General features: G+C 33.1%; 1 protein-coding gene across 1 annotated transcript; it reads left to right on the top strand.

Moving 5' to 3' along the window:
• Positions 1 to 9,354: 9,354 nt before the first annotated feature.
• LOC134846384 (uncharacterized) lies at positions 9,355 to 12,316 on the top strand. The gene is made up of 2 exons (XM_063863711.1): positions 9,355 to 10,019; positions 11,786 to 12,316. Exons 1-2 carry the CDS (start codon positions 9,588 to 9,590, stop codon positions 12,284 to 12,286), a joined length of 933 nt encoding a protein of 310 aa, XP_063719781.1. The 5' UTR covers positions 9,355 to 9,587; the 3' UTR covers positions 12,287 to 12,316.
• Positions 12,317 to 18,414: the final 6,098 nt, after the last annotated feature.

The raw sequence follows: 18,414 nt of genomic DNA, 5'->3' as shown, positions 1-18,414 counted from the left end.
AGGGCGCGATATATTTCGCGCTATTAACGCGTAAGCGTAGATTTAATCCATCACAGAAATTGCTCCAAATTGGTTGAAGGAATCTTTTTTGCCATATTTGATTTGTTACTAAGAGCGAAAGTTATGACCATTTACTTTTTATGGCGTGTGGTGGTATGATTTTCAAAAAAAATCTCCCATTTTTTCATCTTTTTTTTATACAATTATTTTTTTTGTTATTTTTTGCTCCATAAGCCTTTAAGGCAGTCGGAACATTCAAGGCTTTGCCCTGATACGAGAATCTAAACCTCATTTACGGATGAATTACATGCAAATTAGTTAACAATGCCAATCAGTTTCTATGCAAATTACATGCATTTGCTTGTCTGGTTGACTGTAAGCTCATTATGCCGCTTTAATTTTGAGTGGGAGAGGGCAAAAAACGTGATAAAAACAAAAGCATTTTACCCCTCACTCTACGAATATGTGCAGCCCAATCGAAAATCATCTCAAATTATTCGACAGATATCAACAGAAAATTAGCTTTTCTGTAAGTACTAAGAAAACTGGGAAAAAATTTTTTTCGCATTATTTTCTTAAATAACTCATCTTTCAAACCTTATTCGCAATTTTCTTCTTTCAAGCCAAAAATTAACAGAGAATAAAACATATATAGGCACTGCTTTTTCCTTCTTAAAGGTGTATTTTGTACAGTTATAGTCAAAAGAATCTTAATAATGTTCTAGCTGCAACTTATCATTAATAGCCTTTATGGTTCATTTTTTGATGACTGGTTCTAATTGTTTCTCCTTGTTTTAGTTTTTACTGATAATTATCACGGAAAATTTGCAAGGAGCAAGACGTCAAAAGGCTTTTTGTGATCGGAATTTCATCAGTGGGCAAAACGAAATTGCCCAAAACGTATCTGTTGTCGAAAATGAAAGCCCCAAAAGTAGGCCAATTTTGCGCGATTAGAAAGAAAGACTACGATAACAGATACTGATAAACAAGAATTTTAGCGACTTTTAACTAGCCATTTTTGACGGAATTGTTTTTAATCATTCAAAAGGTATTGCTGTCTTGAGCTTAAATTTGTGTGTATTTATTGCCAATCACAAGACTTAACTGGCCAAACCTGCTGTACTAACTGAAAGGGGCGAGATAGAGGCTTTCCATAAAATACGTTAGGCAGAACTTCGCCAGAGATTTACCATCAGCTGCGCCATGACATTCACCGAACTCTGAGACTTTTAAGACTTGGTTAAATGTATATATAATTTTTTAAATAATGTAATAAATATATGTACACATATGCCTACATAATCAAGCTATCTATCAAGCAGACATATGATTCTAGATAGCTCCGTAGAGGTGAGAACACCTTTTCGACCTGTGTTTAGCCTTGAGGTCAATTCACTGGTTCATGCTTTCAGGACTAGGAGAATGTTAACTGTTGCAGCGCAAATAGAGACGATGAAATAGGCTCGCGCTCGGCTTCTTAGTAGGACTCTTTGAAGCTGTTTGAAACTTTCGCAGACATTGAACTACCCACTTACATTAGACTGAGTTAAAAGAAATTTGATAAACTAGATTCAACGTAGTTTTTGGTATATGTTTCGAAAATTTGCCCATGGCGCAGAGAATAATTGCATAAGGCGCTTTCATAGAAATGTTGGAGAGCCCGAAAACTGTCCTGTAACCTTGAGTTGGTTGACAATTAGCATGTTAACTCTAAGCAGGGGTGCAACAATCTCAATGTGAAGAAAAATGTCATCAACTTCGAATTTTTTTTATCGATAATAGATCTGCCCGGGCACTAAAGAACGGGGAGTTTCGCTTAAATTTTACCATATTAAAAAAGATTCAAAAACCCTACCAGTGCTGCTATATTTCGTTTTTTTTTTTCAGTAACGGTTGGAAGTTAAGACGACGCCATTTGTTCATAAAGCAAAAAGTTGCTCTTTTAAGTTTTTTTTCCTCAAAACTTTGGGATGTGTTCGTGACCGATCACAAGTGAAAGTGACTAAACCCATGGTTTACTGAGAACTAGTGTTACCAAAAGGTTAATCTTCTAGCATTTAAAATGCATTGGAAACGCCCTGGATTGCAAAAGAGTTGTTTTCACAAACCCTATAATGAAGTCATAAAACTTTTAAATTTTGTCAAAAGTTTTCACAGATGATTATTTTTCAAAATTAGAATTTTCAAATTATCAGACATTGATCAAGGCATATATAAACATGTCAAACAAAACCAATTGGAGTTTTTAGCCTGTTTGAGAAACGAAAAAAAAATCCAATATTTGTGTATCCATGTGTTATACAGACAAAAAATTAAAATTTGCATTAAAATTTGCATTGGAAAATGTTTGTTTGAGTACAAAAGTCGATTTGCGGTTGAAAAAACAATTTTAGGGGCAATTTCAATTTACTAGGAAAAGTTTTTTGAAACTATGAAAATTAAATGAGTAGCATTTTTCCATACATTTGATGTATGGAATTGTATGATAAGCATTTTCGGTGTATGGAATTGTAAGATAAGCGTTGTCGGTTTATGGAGGTCAACCCGGGTTTTTAAATATTTCATGAAGCCAGAGATTAAGGAAAACAATTTTTTCCGGTTTTACAATTCTCAGGGGGGAAGCGAAAGCCATGTTTTAGAAAATCAAAGGACCATACATTGAATCAAGGACTATAAACAATACAAATAACTATTTCTTCACCAAATAGTTCCTATAATCAAAACTGATTTCTTTAACATTGATAAATAAAAAACCATAAATCAAGTCAAAGCCAATCTTTGTTGTTTCGTCTTTCGTAACGAAAGTGACGGAATATTTGTGCTCGGGGTGGTTTTTTTTCTTCAGACAAGTTTCGAATTTTCAACTAGCCATTTTTGACGGTGTTTTTTAAAAATCATTCAAAAACTATGGTTTCCTCAGCTTAAATTTGAAAAAATAGTTCACCTGTTGGAGAGCCCGGAAACTGTCCTGTAACCTTGAGTTGGTTCAAAAAAAGTCAAACCGGCATGTTATTCTGAGCAGGGGAGCAATAATCTCAGTGTGAAGAAAAATGTCATCAACTTCGAAATACTTTCTCGATAATGGATCTGCCCCGGCATTAAAGAACGGGGAGTTTCGCTTAAGTTTTACCATATTAAAAAAGATTCAAAAACCCTATCAATGCTACTTATATTTTTTTTTCAATAACGGTTGGAAGTTATGACGATGCCAATTTTGTAGATTCCCGGGTTGATCAAAAATGTTTATCCTACAGTTTTCATATATGAAAAAATGCGTATCATATAATTTCGTACAATTCCCTAGATACAGAAAATGTTAAGAAAACTTTGAGATAAGCATTTGTTCATAAAGCAAAAAGTTTTTTTTTCTCAAAACTTTGGGATGTGTTCGTGACCGATCACAAGTGAAAGTGACTAAACCCATGGTTTACTGAGAACTAGTGTTACCAAAAGGTTAATCTTCTAGCATTTAAAATGCATTGGAAACGCCCTGGATTGCAAAAAAGTTGTTTTCACAAACCCTATAATGAAGTCATAAAACTTTTAAATTTTGTCAAAAGTTTTCACAGATGATTATTTTTCAAAATTAGAATTTTCAAATTATCAGACATTGATCAAGGCATATATAAACATGTCAAACAAAACCAATTGGAGTTTTTAGCCTGTTTGAGAAACGAAAAAAAAATCCAATATTTGTGTATCCATGTGTTATACAGACAAAAAATTAAAATTTGCATTAAAATTTGCATTGGAAAATGTTTGTTTGAGTACAAAAGTCGATTTGCGGTTGAAAAAACAATTTTAGGGGCAATTTCAATTTACTAGGAAAAGTTTTTTGAAACTATGAAAATTAAATGAGTAGCATTTTTCCATACATTTGATGTATGGAATTGTATGATAAGCATTTTCGGTGTATGGAATTGTAAGATAAGCGTTGTCGGTTTATGGAGGTCAACCCGGGTTTTTAAATATTTCATGAAGCCAGAGATTAAGGAAAACAATTTTTTTCCGGTTTTACAATTCTCAGGGGGGAAGCGAAAGCCATGTTTTAGAAAATCAAAGGACCATACATTGAATCAAGGACTATAAACAATACAAATAACTATTTCTTCACCAAATAGTTCCTATAATCAAAACTGATTTCTTTAACATTGATAAATAAAAAACCATAAATCAAGTCAAAGCCAATCTTTGTTGTTTCGTCTTTCGTAACGAAAGTGACGGAATATTTGTGCTCGGGGTGGTTTTTTTCTTCAGACAAGTTTCGAATTTTCAACTAGCCATTTTTGACGGTGTTTTTTAAAAATCATTCAAAAACTATGGTTTCCTCAGCTTAGATTTGAAAAAATTGTTCACCTGTGATCATTTCTTGTAAAGTTATGGGGGTTTAAAGATTGCCATTTTAGCCAATTTGGGACAATTAACGCGAGATATAGTTCGCGGTACTCACGCGTAAGCGGAGATTCAATCCGTGTTAGAAACCGTTCCGAATTGGTTGCAGGAAGCATAAATACCATTATTGAAACTTAGTAGGACCGAAATCTATCACATTGTACTTTATATGGCGTGTGGGTTGATGATTTTCACAAAAAGTCTCAAACCAAAAAAAAAAGTTTTTTACCTTTAATTTTTTCATGTTATTACTGCTCCGTCAACCTTCAAAGGCAGTACGAACATTCAAGGCTTCGCTCTGATACAAGCAGTTTTGTTGTTCCGACTTTCGTAAAGTAACGGAACATTTGTGCTCGGGTGTTTTTTTTTTCTTCAGACGTATTTCGACTTTTTAAATAGCAATTTTTGACTAATTATTTTATAGCATTCAAAAGGTATTGTTGTCTTGAATTTGAAATTGAAAAGATATTTTACTTGTGTTTATCTTTCATAAAGCTATGGGGGTTTGAAGATTGCTATTTTGGCCAGTTTACGACAATTAAGGCGCGATATATTTCGCGCTATTAACGCGTAAGCGGAGATTTAATCCATCTCAGAAATTGTTCCAAATTGGTTGAAGGAATCTTGTTTGCCATATTTGATTTGTTACTATGAGCGAAATTTATCACTATTTACTTTTTATGGCGTGTGGGGGTATGATTTTCAAAAAAAACTCCCATTTTTTTTTCTTTTTTTTAATACATTTAATTTTTTTGATATTTTTTGCTCCATAAGCCTTTAAGGCAGTCGGAACATTCAAGGCTTTGCCCTGATACGAGAATCTAAACCTCATTTTCGGATGAATTATATGCAAATTAGTTAACATTGCCAATCAGTTTCTATGCAAATTACATGCATTTGCTTGTCGGGTTGACTGTAAGCTCATTATGCCGCTTTAATTTTGAGTGGGAATGGGCAAAAAACGAGATAAAAACAAAAGCATTTTCCCCCTCACTCTACGAATATGTGCAGCCCAATCGAAAATCCGCTCAAAATCATTCGACAGATATCAACAGAAAATTAGCTTTTCTGTAAGTACTAAGAAAATTTGGAAAAAGTTTTTTTTTGCATGAATTTCTTAAATAACTCATCTTTCAAGCCTTATTCGCAATTTTCTTCTTTCAAGCCATAACTCAACAGAGAATAAAACATATTTAGGCACTGCTTTTTCCTTCTTAAAGGTGTATTTTGTACAGTTATAGTCAAAAGAATCTTAATAATGTTCTAGCTGCAAATTATCATTAATAGCCTTAATGGTTCAACTTTTGATGACTGGTTCTAATTAGTTCTCCGTGTTTTAGTTTTTACTGATAAAAGGCTTTTTGTGATCGGAATTTCATCAGTGGGCAAAACGAAATTGCCCAAAACGTATCTGTGGTTGAAACTGTAGCCCCAAAAGTAGGCCGTTTTTGCGCGATTAGCAAGGAAGACTACGATAACAGATACTGATGAACAAAATTTTTGGCGAAGAAAAAAAATGCTTTGATTTTTTTAAATTCTGACATCCTAAAATTCATGAGAGGAGTTATTGCCAGATTCACTGTTTGCTGAATGATACATTTTTTGTTAGATACATTTTTTGCCAAACTTTTTGCTATTTAAAACACTTTATGAAGTATAACTTTTTAACATTTTTTTTCAATATTTTAAGATTCATGATTAGGTTTTTGTATGCTCATGCATTTTTTTATCAATAACAGAAGACAAAAATGAATTGAAGGGGAGAAAACATGCGCATTTGTCTCAGTTAAAGTTCTCTGTAGAAGCTCAGAGACGATAGTTATAAGAACTGACCTGATCTAATAAAAATGACTTGTCATGATCTGATACTTCATGTGCTTACGTCTCACCATTATCAGTTCGAGTTTAACCCAATGTCGAAATTGTCAATAGTGGTTTATTCTAATGTTATTAACGAACTCTATCAATCAAATCGATGCTATATATGTCAAAGGCATCTTAGGTGAAAAGTTACTAAAAATGGGTGAGAACCATTTGTTTATTTTTACCTGAAGACTCATTTAGAATTATGGAAATTTTGATCTGTGATAATATATCTAGTGTTTAAACAAGCCAACTTTAAAAAATACAATTTTAATCATTTACTCAGCATTGAAAAATAAATTGGATACTTATCATTTTTAATCACGAAGAAGAAAACTTCGATCTGACGTGTCACAGGCTTTGTACGAAGTTTTTGAAGTAAATCATTTAGCGCGAAAGGAAGAAACCAATATAAAATATGTGTTTATTTTAAAAAAAAAATCAAATGAAATTATCTTTTGAACGTCTTTAAGAAAGCCGATGAAAGATTTGGTAGAAGTAATACGGATCGGGAAAAGTGCAACACTTCTAGAAAAGAATTATAGCTTAAAATCCAAGCTAATTCTCATAGTTGTAAGTTGGTTACCGGAGAAGACTCCTTTGAAGAAAACCAGAGGTTAACAATGATAGCCGGTTGTTGTGCAAGTAGCACGCACAGATTGTTCTGGTCACATTCTCAGAATAATTTTTTCTCCAAATTAGTGAATTTTTTGTACTCCGTGTAATGGTAAAACTATACAAACGCGTAAAAAGTACTAAAGTAGGCATAAAAAATTTCAAAAAATTGAAGAAAAACTGATGAAAAAAACGAGCTTTGTATTTTTTTCAGGCTTTTGCAAGTTTTTTTTGCAAAAGAAGCGCTAAATGAAGCTACCAAAACTAGTTTTCCTTGTAGTGAAATCAAGTTTCTAACCTTAATTTGTTAATATTATTATTTTCTATAACGAATGTTCGCTTTGGATCGATTTACTCGCTTGAAAATGACAAAAAATCAAAACTTCCAAAGCAGTTTTTCTCAACACCGGAAAATTTTAAAAAATATTTAAGGTCGTTTAAATCCCGACTGAAAAAGCTACAAAATGATATATCACACAACCCAGTTCGATGATTATTTGTAGTACTTGACTTTGCGTGGAAAATATATATATATATATATATATATATATATATATATATATATATATATATATATATATATATATATATATAAAGATAGACGGTTACTGTGCAAGTAGCACAGAATGTTCTGACCATAGATAGTTTTTAGAAAACTACGGTTTAGAAATTTCTTTCCAGATAGTGTAGTTTTTTTCTGCTTGGTGTGATAAAAAGATCTGACGTACAAATATAATTTAGGCATATTAGGCAGTCATAGAAAAATTTGCAATTGGAAAAAAGACTTTGTAGAAAAATGACTGGAGAAATTTAAACAAATTTTTTTTTTTTAATTCTTCTCAAAAATATTTGCAACATTTTTTTAAAGTTTTTGATTCCCAAATGAAGCTAAAAACTTCAAAAACTAGTTTTACATGCCTAAAATAAGTTTCAAAGTCTAAATTAGGCACAATTCAGCTTGTAATTCTACATGCTCACGCCATATTGGTTCGAAATTGGACCAAAAATCAAAAAATTCCAACCGGTTTTTCTCGACACGGAAAAATTTTTGAAATTTTCTAAATGCCGTTCGAATCACGACTGAAAAAGCTTTAATATGATATATCACTCAACCTAGTCCGATGATTATTTGTGGTACCTGATTTTGCGTAGAAAACAAAAAGAAAAAACTAAATCACACCCGAATACAAAAATCCTCCCCATTTTCAATTGTCGGAACAAAAGCTAAAACACTCTCGAATGAAAAATTTCTCCTCATTTTTAATGTAAATCAGCAAGGTATGAAAACTTAGTTGCACTATTGTATTGTGAATTTTCATATGAGAGTTTTTCTATATATCACATCTTCCTATCTGTAACAATACAGAAGTATTTGCAATGGGTTGCATGTTCATAGCTGCCACTTACCCCCAGTTGACTGCACGTAAAACTTTATGGTTAACTTTTTAAGGGCTTTTGGTTGACTTATTACAATGCAAGCTTTCTGGTTGGTGCAGTTTTTATTCTACTGCTGATTTTTCAGACAAATTTACATGACTGAATTCTTGCTTTTACAAACTTGAACTTACTGGGAAAAATAATTTTTTGGTTTAAGTTCTTTTCTCGCCAGTTTTTTTTTGTTTTTTAAAAAAAATTATAGCCCTACCATAGCCAAACTTGTATATGAAGCGGGGCTTTAATATTTGGTGCCAAGGGGATTTCATAAATGTTACATCGGTGCTTTGTACTGGCACGCTCGCAACGCATTAGTTCAATAGTGAGCCTTTAGACTTCCGAAAAAAATCAATTAAAGAATTGCCGGTGAATTTGATTAAAAGGTGAAAATCTGCTGCTACATCAAAATAGTATCCTCTAATTTTTTGTACGACGAAAACTGTTTTGTGTTAAGTTTTCAAACATATCTTGATCTGAGTTTTACGGTTTAGTTTTCCCGCAGAACTAAGTTTTTCTTAGTTTTTTTTATTTGCTGAGAGGCGGCCACTGACTCTTTTTGAAACCGATGTATTCAGAAGTAATCAAACCAGTCAGTGATTGTAGCTATATAAATCCTGAAACTATATTGTAGCTATATAAGATCCAAGCTATAACTATAATTTGGACATGAAATTTGTCTCTTGTCTTTGTTGATCATCCATTTTGTAACTAATACAATTTGAAAAATTTAAGGTAAATATATTTGGTCACATTTTACAAACACTAATCATATATCATGAAGGGAAGAATGTGTAGATTTGATCAAAACTGCTTTTTTCAATTTCTATTTTTTCTGAGATAGCTGCAAAAGCTTATAAAGAACTTTCCTTTCATTTATTTTCCTGTCTTTTCCTTTTTTTTGCACAGGAATGACAGGTGTTTACATATTGCTTTTCGAAGAGAAAAAACGAAAACAATCGAGCTAACATTTCTTCAATCATAATTTTTTATGCACATTGATGAGAATTGTATAATATCAGCTGTTATTTTATCACGTTTCTTGATGTTTAAAACTGTTGTGTAATATTTGTTATACTTAACAATAACCGAAAACGTTATTTATAGTTATTGATTTTTTTGTGTACACATGAAAATTTAAATCTATCGATGAAAAATCAAGAACTATAAACAATTGAGATCTAAATGAGGATTAAAATATTTCATGAATTTATTATTCAAACATTGTCGACGATTCATTATTCAATTTCACGACAGCTCATTTTAACTTTATAATTTAGTTTTTGATGAAGACAGTTAATCGTGGCCTGCTGTTACTGCTCATAAATGCCACACTCTACGCCCTGGCCAGTTTGGGTTTTGCCAGGTCTGGCTTCAACACTTCACTACTGGCAACTTGGTTTGGACTTCTGGGCTCAATTATAGCTCTAACCAAACTAATAACTGAACCCAAATTCTATATTTTTCGTCACCGCAAAGAGAGAAATCTTTACTTCTGTTTCTTAAATGGTTTTATTTTTGGGGGCGCCTCATTTGGTCTGCATTTCTGGTCTCTTCGATTCATTTTACCCTCCGATTCTATTCTAGTCAATGCCTTCTTCTCTCTTTTCTCATCAGTGGTGGTTGAAATTATCAAAGAGAAAAAGCGGCCGACTGTTCTGTCAATCATCTCAGTTCTGGCGGGAGTCATCGGGACTGGACTCATTTGCAACCCACAGGCAAGGCTCTTAATTTGTCTAAGAAATGTCATGATGATGTCAAATGTCATGATAATGAAACTCGGATAATGAAAATTAAAACTCAGAGCCGATTCTCAAGAAACTTCGCTTCATAGAAAAACGACTGCATTTAGAAAAAAAAATGAACTCACAATTTTTTCTACAAATTTTGTTGAAAATTGGCGGTAAGCTCAAAATTTAACTTCGGAGCAGGAGCAGATTTAGGGAGGTGGACGCCCCCCTCTCGGGTATTCGACCACCTGCCGACCCAAAGGGGACCCCTGTACTATTTTTAAATATCCGTTTTTGGTTGACTGAACTTTAAAAAAAATTTCTAAAGGCGCCAGCCTAAACTAATTTCAGGAGCGCACGCCGAAAAAAAACACAATTTTTTTGGTCGATATTTTCCAAAAAGTGTCTAAAAACACCATTTTTGGCCGTTTTCGAAAAATTTGCCTGCGGCGAAGAAATTTTGGTCAAATTAGGGTCTTTATAGTGGTTTGGGAGAGCTCAGAAAATCAATTTGGCCAACCTAAAAAAAAGGTCGACAAAATGTTCAAATATTTTTTTGAAAATCTGCCCCCCCCCCCCTTCGAAAAATTCTTAGATCCGCGCCTGCTTCGGAGTATCACATCGAGTATTCTAACTAAAGATTTGATATTTTAAAAAAGAGCAGGCAGCAAAAGAGAGCAATTTCATGACGGAACATTTTTGTGCCTATTTACCATATAAAAAGCTGTTTTTTAAAAGAAAATGGTCGAATGTAGGGGGTATAAAGAGGCGTTACAATTGAAAAATTGTTTATGAGTACAGCGATCACTTAGATCTAAGAATTACAAACTTCTTCTGTTCTCCGCTGAATGAGACACGTTCGCCCATACGATTCAGATTAATTTTTGTAAACTTATATAAAAACTCTGTATCAAGACATCGTTAATACATTTTTTTATAATACAGAGGCAAAACGGAGCTTCGAGCCACTTGCGATACAGAAATGAATGACTCTGACTAAGAGCAAATGAAAATAAAAATCAAAAGTTGAAAAAAAACCTTCAAAACCTTCGAAAATTTTTTTTGTTATACAAATTATAAAACATGGAAAAAAGGACAAAAAAATTCCAAAACAAAGTTACATCTGCTATTAGAAACTTTACAACAAATGCTACAAAGAAATGCTTCAATGAAAATTGGAAACGAACTTCTGGTATTTGTCATCTCAAGCGTAGGTGTTACCAATGCACAAAACACTCCTTGAATTTAAAAACGAACAACTTCCAAAAAAACTTAATCAACAGCATGAAAAAAAAAGGTAAAAATAGCCAAAAGAATAGATAAAACTTCTCAGAACTCAACTAGTTGCTCAAAACAGGAATACGCTGAAAGTTTTTTTATTTTTAAAAAAATTACCAATTTTTGGCTAGATGTGGTGCTGCGACAACTAAGCTGACAAAAAATGACAAACAAACATCCGACAAAATTTTTTTGACGCGCTGACAATTTTCTGCTTACAAAAAAACTTAACGTCTGACTTTTGATTTGATATGAACTACAGGGTAAAATGATTCATGTGATTCTGTTAAACTAATTCTTGATAATCCGAAAAAAGTCTATCTATTTGCCAGTTTGATAACGACGCTGGCTAAACGCAAGCATAATTATATTACGTTACATCACAAGTCACTTGCTCTCTACAGAAAAATCATTCGGTTGGTTTCATATAGAAAGCCCTCAAATTTACACAATTTCATAAACTACCTGGCATTTAGGCTCTTCTCTCTCTGGATATCCTTGAACTGGACAGCCTCCTAGGAGTTGCTTTGGCTATTCTGTCTGGATTATGTTTCGTCATCATGATTTCCAGAGTCCGCAACTATCAGCAATATCCACCCAGCTGGGCTCTTCTGGGATACATGTCTGGAACTACAATAGCTGGACTCCTTACATACAGACCCCTCTCAGATTCAATTCAATGTTTATATTTTTTGAAACTAATCGCAATAGCTTCTATGATATGCCAATCAATCGCAGCTTATTGCATGGTTCGCGGAACTTCCGACGTTACCGTATCCGGAACATTCGTGATCCAAACATCATCTTCAGTCTTTACTTTTCTAGCTCAGATCTTCCTGTTTCCAGATCGAATTACAATTCTTTCTACTGCGGGAACTGCTTTCATAGTCGCCTCGGTGCTGATACAAGTTGTGGTTTTAAAAGTGAGAGAACGAAATTTGAAGTCTAACTCGAGATGTGATATCGAGATATCATAGTAAGCTGTCGCATTATTCAATTACTGTCAATTACGGTTATTTAATTTAATAAGAATTACTTAATTGAAACAAAGGTTGGTTAATTGTCAAACAGATGAATCATTTATCTTAATGGAGCGTTAAAATCGCCGCGTTGAAATATTCAGAAAAAGCATTGAAATTATTAAAAACTAACTAATTCAGGCTGGAACTAGGATTTTCTCGAGAGGAGGAATTAAAAAAGATGAAAACTTCAAACATTTATATTTTTAAGGTCGACCAAATTGATTGACGCAAGTTAATTTTTGGAAGTGCATACCAAAACTGGCGGAAAAATGCGTTTCTTTAAGCGCGTGCGCTTTGTCTCAAAATAGGTATACATGGGCTTCTCAAACGCATTTAGAAAAATTTAGAGTCAATTATCGTAAAATTGCACAAAAAGGAGACTCCTTTGAGCGGCCAGAGAATCTGATCCCAGAAAAAGGTGTCCATTTAACCCTAGAAAGCGCTTATTATGTAGGTTTGCATAGAAGTAAACATGTTCTTAAGAACTTTGAGAAGCAACGTTTTTAGTGCATCAAACTACATTCTGAGCTTATCAAAAAAAGTTTGAATTATGAAGAATTGCAAATGAACAACTTTAATTTTGAAAACGTTTAAAAAAGAAACGTCATTAACTATATTTTTGAGCTCACAAAAAGTTTTCTTAAAAAAATGGAAACAAAAAGTTTTCAAATTTGTGACTATGTTTGTAAAGAAGTTTTACGAATCACCTCAGCTAATACTTGTAGGCTTACCAAATAAAAACGACTTTTAAAAATATGCAACTTCTAATTTTGCGAAATTGCTAACATGTTTTCAAAATTATTGACAAGCAAAATTCTTTGATGCACCAAATTATATATGTCACCTTACCAGAAAAATGACTCAAAAAGCATGCAACTTACATGTTTCCGAGTGAATAACTCATTTTTAAAACATCTTTATTTAGCAAACGTGTTGGTGCATCCAACTTTGTTTCTGAGCTCAAAAAAATGTTTAAAATGTGTAGTTAAAAGGTTTCCGAAGAAGTAAGCAAAATATCTAAAATTTTAAGAAGTAACGTCATTTTTAAAGCCTTAAAGCACAATTCTGAGCTCAAAAAATGAAAAACGTTTGTAAATGATGTGTATTTTAGAGGTTCCCAAAAAAGTGAACAGGTTTGCAAAAATATCTGGATCAACTGTACAATTCCTCCATCCATCAAATCGATTTAGGGAGGAAAAATATAGATTTTTTATTAAGCTTTCAGTGTTGCCTAGATTCGTTTAGAAATAATCATCTCACTAAAGAACATTCAATTAAAACATCAATTTGTGTAATTAACAGCATACAAAAGCAATGCCGCATAAAAAGTAAAAAATTTATTTGTGTCTGAAATGCATATTTTTACAGAAATAATTTTCAGAATTAATACATACTTGGGAAGGGCATTCCACGGTAGGTCACTTATGGGAGAGGGGGGTGATTGTACGGTTGATCTAAGTGTTTAAATGGCTATTTTTTCAATAATCAAAGTATACTTCTGGGCTCACCACAAAAACGGATTATTAAAATTATGCAATATATAGGTTTCCAAAAGAGTAAACAAGAATTAGTAGATATTTAAACTGTTGAGTGAATAAAACAATACTTCTGAGCTCACTGCTGAAAATGGTTTAAAAAGCGTGTAATATACGAGTAATATTTGCTTCCAAAAGACTACACGTTTTCAATTTAAAGAGTACTTTTAAAATTTAAACTACATTTCTGAGCTCACTAAAAATGATTCAAAAATGCGTGATATGTAGGTTCGCAAAGGAGTAAATATGATTTTGCAAACTATAAATAAGCAATGTTTTTAGTGCTTTAAACTACTTTTCTAAGTTTATCGCGCAAAAAGTTCTAAAATCTAAATTTCAAAATCACTTTATTCGTAACTAATTTTCTGAACTAACGAAAAAAGTCATTTTGAATTTATGAAGAACAAATAGAAATTGATTGAAGGGTTTTCTTCGAAAACTTTAGGAATTCCTTATAAGAGAGAAATACTTAATATGTGAGCATTATTGGATTATTATTATTATAATTCCTAGGATCTGGGCCACTTGAATCGAATTGAATGCAATGTTCGCTTGATTTCTAAAACAGTTCTTATCTGAGCGTCATGGGGCAAATTGGGAGCTATTGACGGTAGCGTTCAATTGCAAACCCGTTCAAATAATAAGAAAACTGTTTGGTATATATATTATGGCCATTGGAAATCAAATACTTACCACTAGCAGTTTCAAATCGCGCATCATAGCCTTGAGTTAACGGCTATTTTCTTTAAAAGCTCCAGGTGACCAAAAAACGACTTAGTTTGCAAGTTTTTGAATTTCAATGCAAGTCAGAAGCGAAGCGGACATTCGCATCTTCTGCGATACGTCACGAACCTAGAACAAGCTAGATGAGAAATTACAATTAAGGTTAAAAGTACAACTCGGAAAAACCAGCAAAAATTATCGACACAGAGGCGAAGCTGCACGTCGCAACATTATCAAAAATTGGCAAAAAGTAGCCCCAAAAGAGTCAGAAAGTTATAACGAAAAAAGTTTTAAAAAAATCTGCATCGTGCCGGTATTGAAACCCCGACCACGAGATTAGAAGTCAAACGTCCCAAAATCTGCGCCATGATCGCTCACGATTCTTTAAGCACTAGCCAAAAAAATATGTACTCAAAATATGTCTATGCAGTCACCCTCGCAGAAATGCTGATTTTTATCCAATAAATAAAAATGGTTCGATTAAAAGATTTAGTTCGTGATTTAGAGACAATTGCTTTATAAAATAATTATTCTCATTTCGTGGCAAAATGGCGCATCGAATGCAATGGCGACCTGCAATCACTTGACTGCAGTCACAAACAAGAGCTCAATTTACAAACTGAGCGCTTGTAAGCTGGCAATAGCTCAGTTAATTTTCAATAATTAAACTCCGACCATAACCTCAGGATAAATAACTTAAGAATTTTTAATCATTAAAAAACGACATTATCTTAGAACAATTTGAAACGTTAGAACTTTTTATGATAGAATAAAAAAGAACTGATGTTCAGTCACTTGCTTGATTTTCAAAAAAAATTGAGGAAAAACTTCCGCTGGACTTTTGCTATGATTTTAGCCTTAATGTGAAGCGTTAAATTTACAGGGTTACTTTTGAAGCTTTCTTGGTTTAATATTTTTATTTAATTATCATGGCTACTGCTAACTTGTCAACTTGCATGTTTACTGCTAACCCGCCAATCAACAGAAAAAAAATGGTGGAAATAGAGGCCCTCAAATGTGAAAATGCTGATCAAAGACAGGATATCGCAAATTTAAAGGATATCGCAAAATATGAGAGTTTGGGTGTGGCTCGAAGAGGTTGATGGGGTTATAGCACTAAAAAGGTACTCAAGAAAAGATTGCATAATAGTCGTTAACACTCCCCCTTCTTTTCCCTTTGCTGCACGTGCTTGTGCAAACCTGGTGAGACATTGTCAATTTTTTCTGCAATTATGTCGAAAATGAACGTAAATGCGACCGGGATCAAAGCTTGTCATGATTTCTTTGGGTCACGATTATGGAGTTTTATTTCTCAGGCTTATAATGAAGATCACTTTTTTAAAAACCCATTTTTTATGGTGCAGCGATATACTTGAAAATTTTCGAAAAACCCATACATTATCACCGATGTTTTTAAATGAGAATGGCCAAAAGATGAGGCTTTGCTCACAACATTGCATCAAAGCAAGTGAATTTCACAAGCACAAGAAATTGCGTTAACTTCGTATTGAAAAAGGAAACGCTCAAAACGGTATTGAGTATTTAAATATAAAGAAGGTAGAAAGCTTGGGTAAAAATCAAAATGCGGTCAAAAAAGCAGGACAGCGTACAATTGGCAATATTCGGGGAAAAAGTTGAACGCAGAGTCGAGAACGTCTCCAGAAAAAATTGAAGCCAGAAAAATCTTCGAGAGTTTTTGTAAATCCCAAAGTAACTGCTCAGTTATTCTGATGGGAATATAGATTAAGTTGAATAAAACTTTGTTTATGTAAAATTTTTCATTGAGAAGTGTCTGATTACGCAGTCTCACACGATTACAATAATAATTTTTGTTTGCATAACAATAACATGGTTGAACAATGTTACAGATCACGGAATTCTCAAATTAGGTGGATCAGTCAACTTAACATTGCTGTCGGAAAGAAAAGGAGAAGACATTGACAGTTAAATAAGAGCGGATATAGATTTTCCGACGTAAGAAATCTAACCGTAACGATGTATGGAAATAAACAACCAAATTATCCTGTGCTATTTAAATACTATTTTCTTGTTATGTTTTCTGTTTGCTTTCAATGAACTAAAATCGGCACACCTAGTTTTTTCATTTATTCATTTTTTGTTCATTTTTATTGCCACTGGAAAGTTACATCAGCCGTTTGGTTGAAGAAGAGGATATATAGAGGATTAAAATACCATTTTTAAGCTTGTTTAAGATAATATTGAAGCTTCTAAGTTAACTTTTGTTTCTCTCAAGAACACAATTTTTCGCTAGTCGTTTTTTTTGTTCGCGATGCCGGAGGTTCTCTTTCAGAATATCAGACCACATAGCAGAAGCTTTCGTGAGCTGCAAGTTTTTTTTTTAAATTACTCAAGTTGTCATATTTTTTGTTTGCTTAACGATAACATGGTTGAACAATGTTAAAGATCACGGAATTCTCAAATTAGGTGGATCAGTCAACTGAATATTGCTGTCGGAAAGAAAAGGAGAAGACATTGACAGTTAAATAAGAGCGGATCTAGATTTTCCGACTTAAGAAATCTAACCGTAACGATGTACGGAATTTAACAACCAAATTATCTTCGGTAAAGTAGACCACAATATTAGGCTGCGTATACATTGTCCCACGTGCCAACATTGAAAATACTAAACTTTTAGAGCATTAGTCAATGACATCGATTTTTACGAAGTTACTGAAAACATTGTACGCGGGAATTAAAAACTCAAACACTCCAGAGGAAACACCGGAAAGACAACAATTCAAGAGTTGCTTAGCAATCAACCTTCAGTTTGTTCAGTTATCTGCTGCTTCACGTGAACAAAACAATTCTAAATTACTGATTGATATGTTTCACAGCAATCACAATAAAAACTGTGAATTTGAAAAACTGTGAACCACAAAAGGATAAATTATCTGCTAAATGTGAAACTAATTTCCAAGTAGATACTTTAATAGCAAACCGAAGACCACGTAGATAATGGACTATTTCTCATCCGAGAGAGTAGTTTTTCCTTTACAACATAAAAGACAGAAACCAAACAACTATGATTATAAAAAATGCAACACGAATTACAGAAAAAAAACTGCGTAATTAGCCGAGTGAAAAATTTCATAAAAAGAGACAGACTATTCCATGAAAACTAGCGATCCAAAGAAACTCAAGAATCCAACGACAAATTTTGTAAATACAGAAATCAGACAAAATATATAATAAACATAGCTATGAGAGACTATGTAAAAATACAATCAACTACTTATCATAAAACGGATGCTGGCAGTTCGTATTATTCTATCTCTGAGGTAACAGGCAAAGAAAAAATCTAATGTGCCTATATCTTTTAAGGTAGTTTGTGACAAATCTATTTATTTCTTTGCAGCAGTAGGGTCAAAAATGAAAAAACAGTTCCGATAAACACCGAAGATAGCTCTGAACTATTTTCTTTTCATAATGTATTAACTAGTGAAAACGAACTATCGAATATTGTAAACTGCCTTCCCTGCAAATTCCACACAGACGCTCAAGGTTTCAATGATTTCTCTAAAAAAACTGAAAGTGTTTTGTACTTGTACTAACAAATGTCTCAACCATTGCCTAATGCACCCCCTTTTTCCCGATGTTTTTAAATTGGCTGAGGTAACTCTAACTCATAAAGATGGTGATCTCTCACAAGCGGATTAAAATTGAACCTTAATTAATACTTTCTATTTTCCGTAAAGTGTTTAAGCATTTGCTCTAATATCACATCATAAATTATCTTGAAAAATTCAATCTTCTCACACCAAAATAATACAATTTCAGACAAAAAGGAAAACTATTGATGCATTA

This window comes from Symsagittifera roscoffensis, chromosome 5, assembly GCF_963678635.1.
Source record: "Symsagittifera roscoffensis chromosome 5, txSymRosc1.1, whole genome shotgun sequence".
Lineage (NCBI taxonomy): Eukaryota > Metazoa > Xenacoelomorpha > Acoela > Convolutidae > Symsagittifera > Symsagittifera roscoffensis.
The sequence above is the reverse complement of the archived record's forward strand: the minus strand, read 5'-3'. Positions and strand labels throughout refer to the sequence as shown.

Coding starts and splice junctions, on each gene's coding strand:
- LOC134846384 (XM_063863711.1), top strand. CDS start 9,588: ATGAAGACAGTTAATCGTGGCCTGCTGTTACTGCTCATAAATGCCACA. Junction 10,020..11,785: donor GACTCATTTGCAACCCACAG/GCAAGGCTCTTA, acceptor CCTGGCATTTAG/GCTCTTCTCTCTCTGGATAT.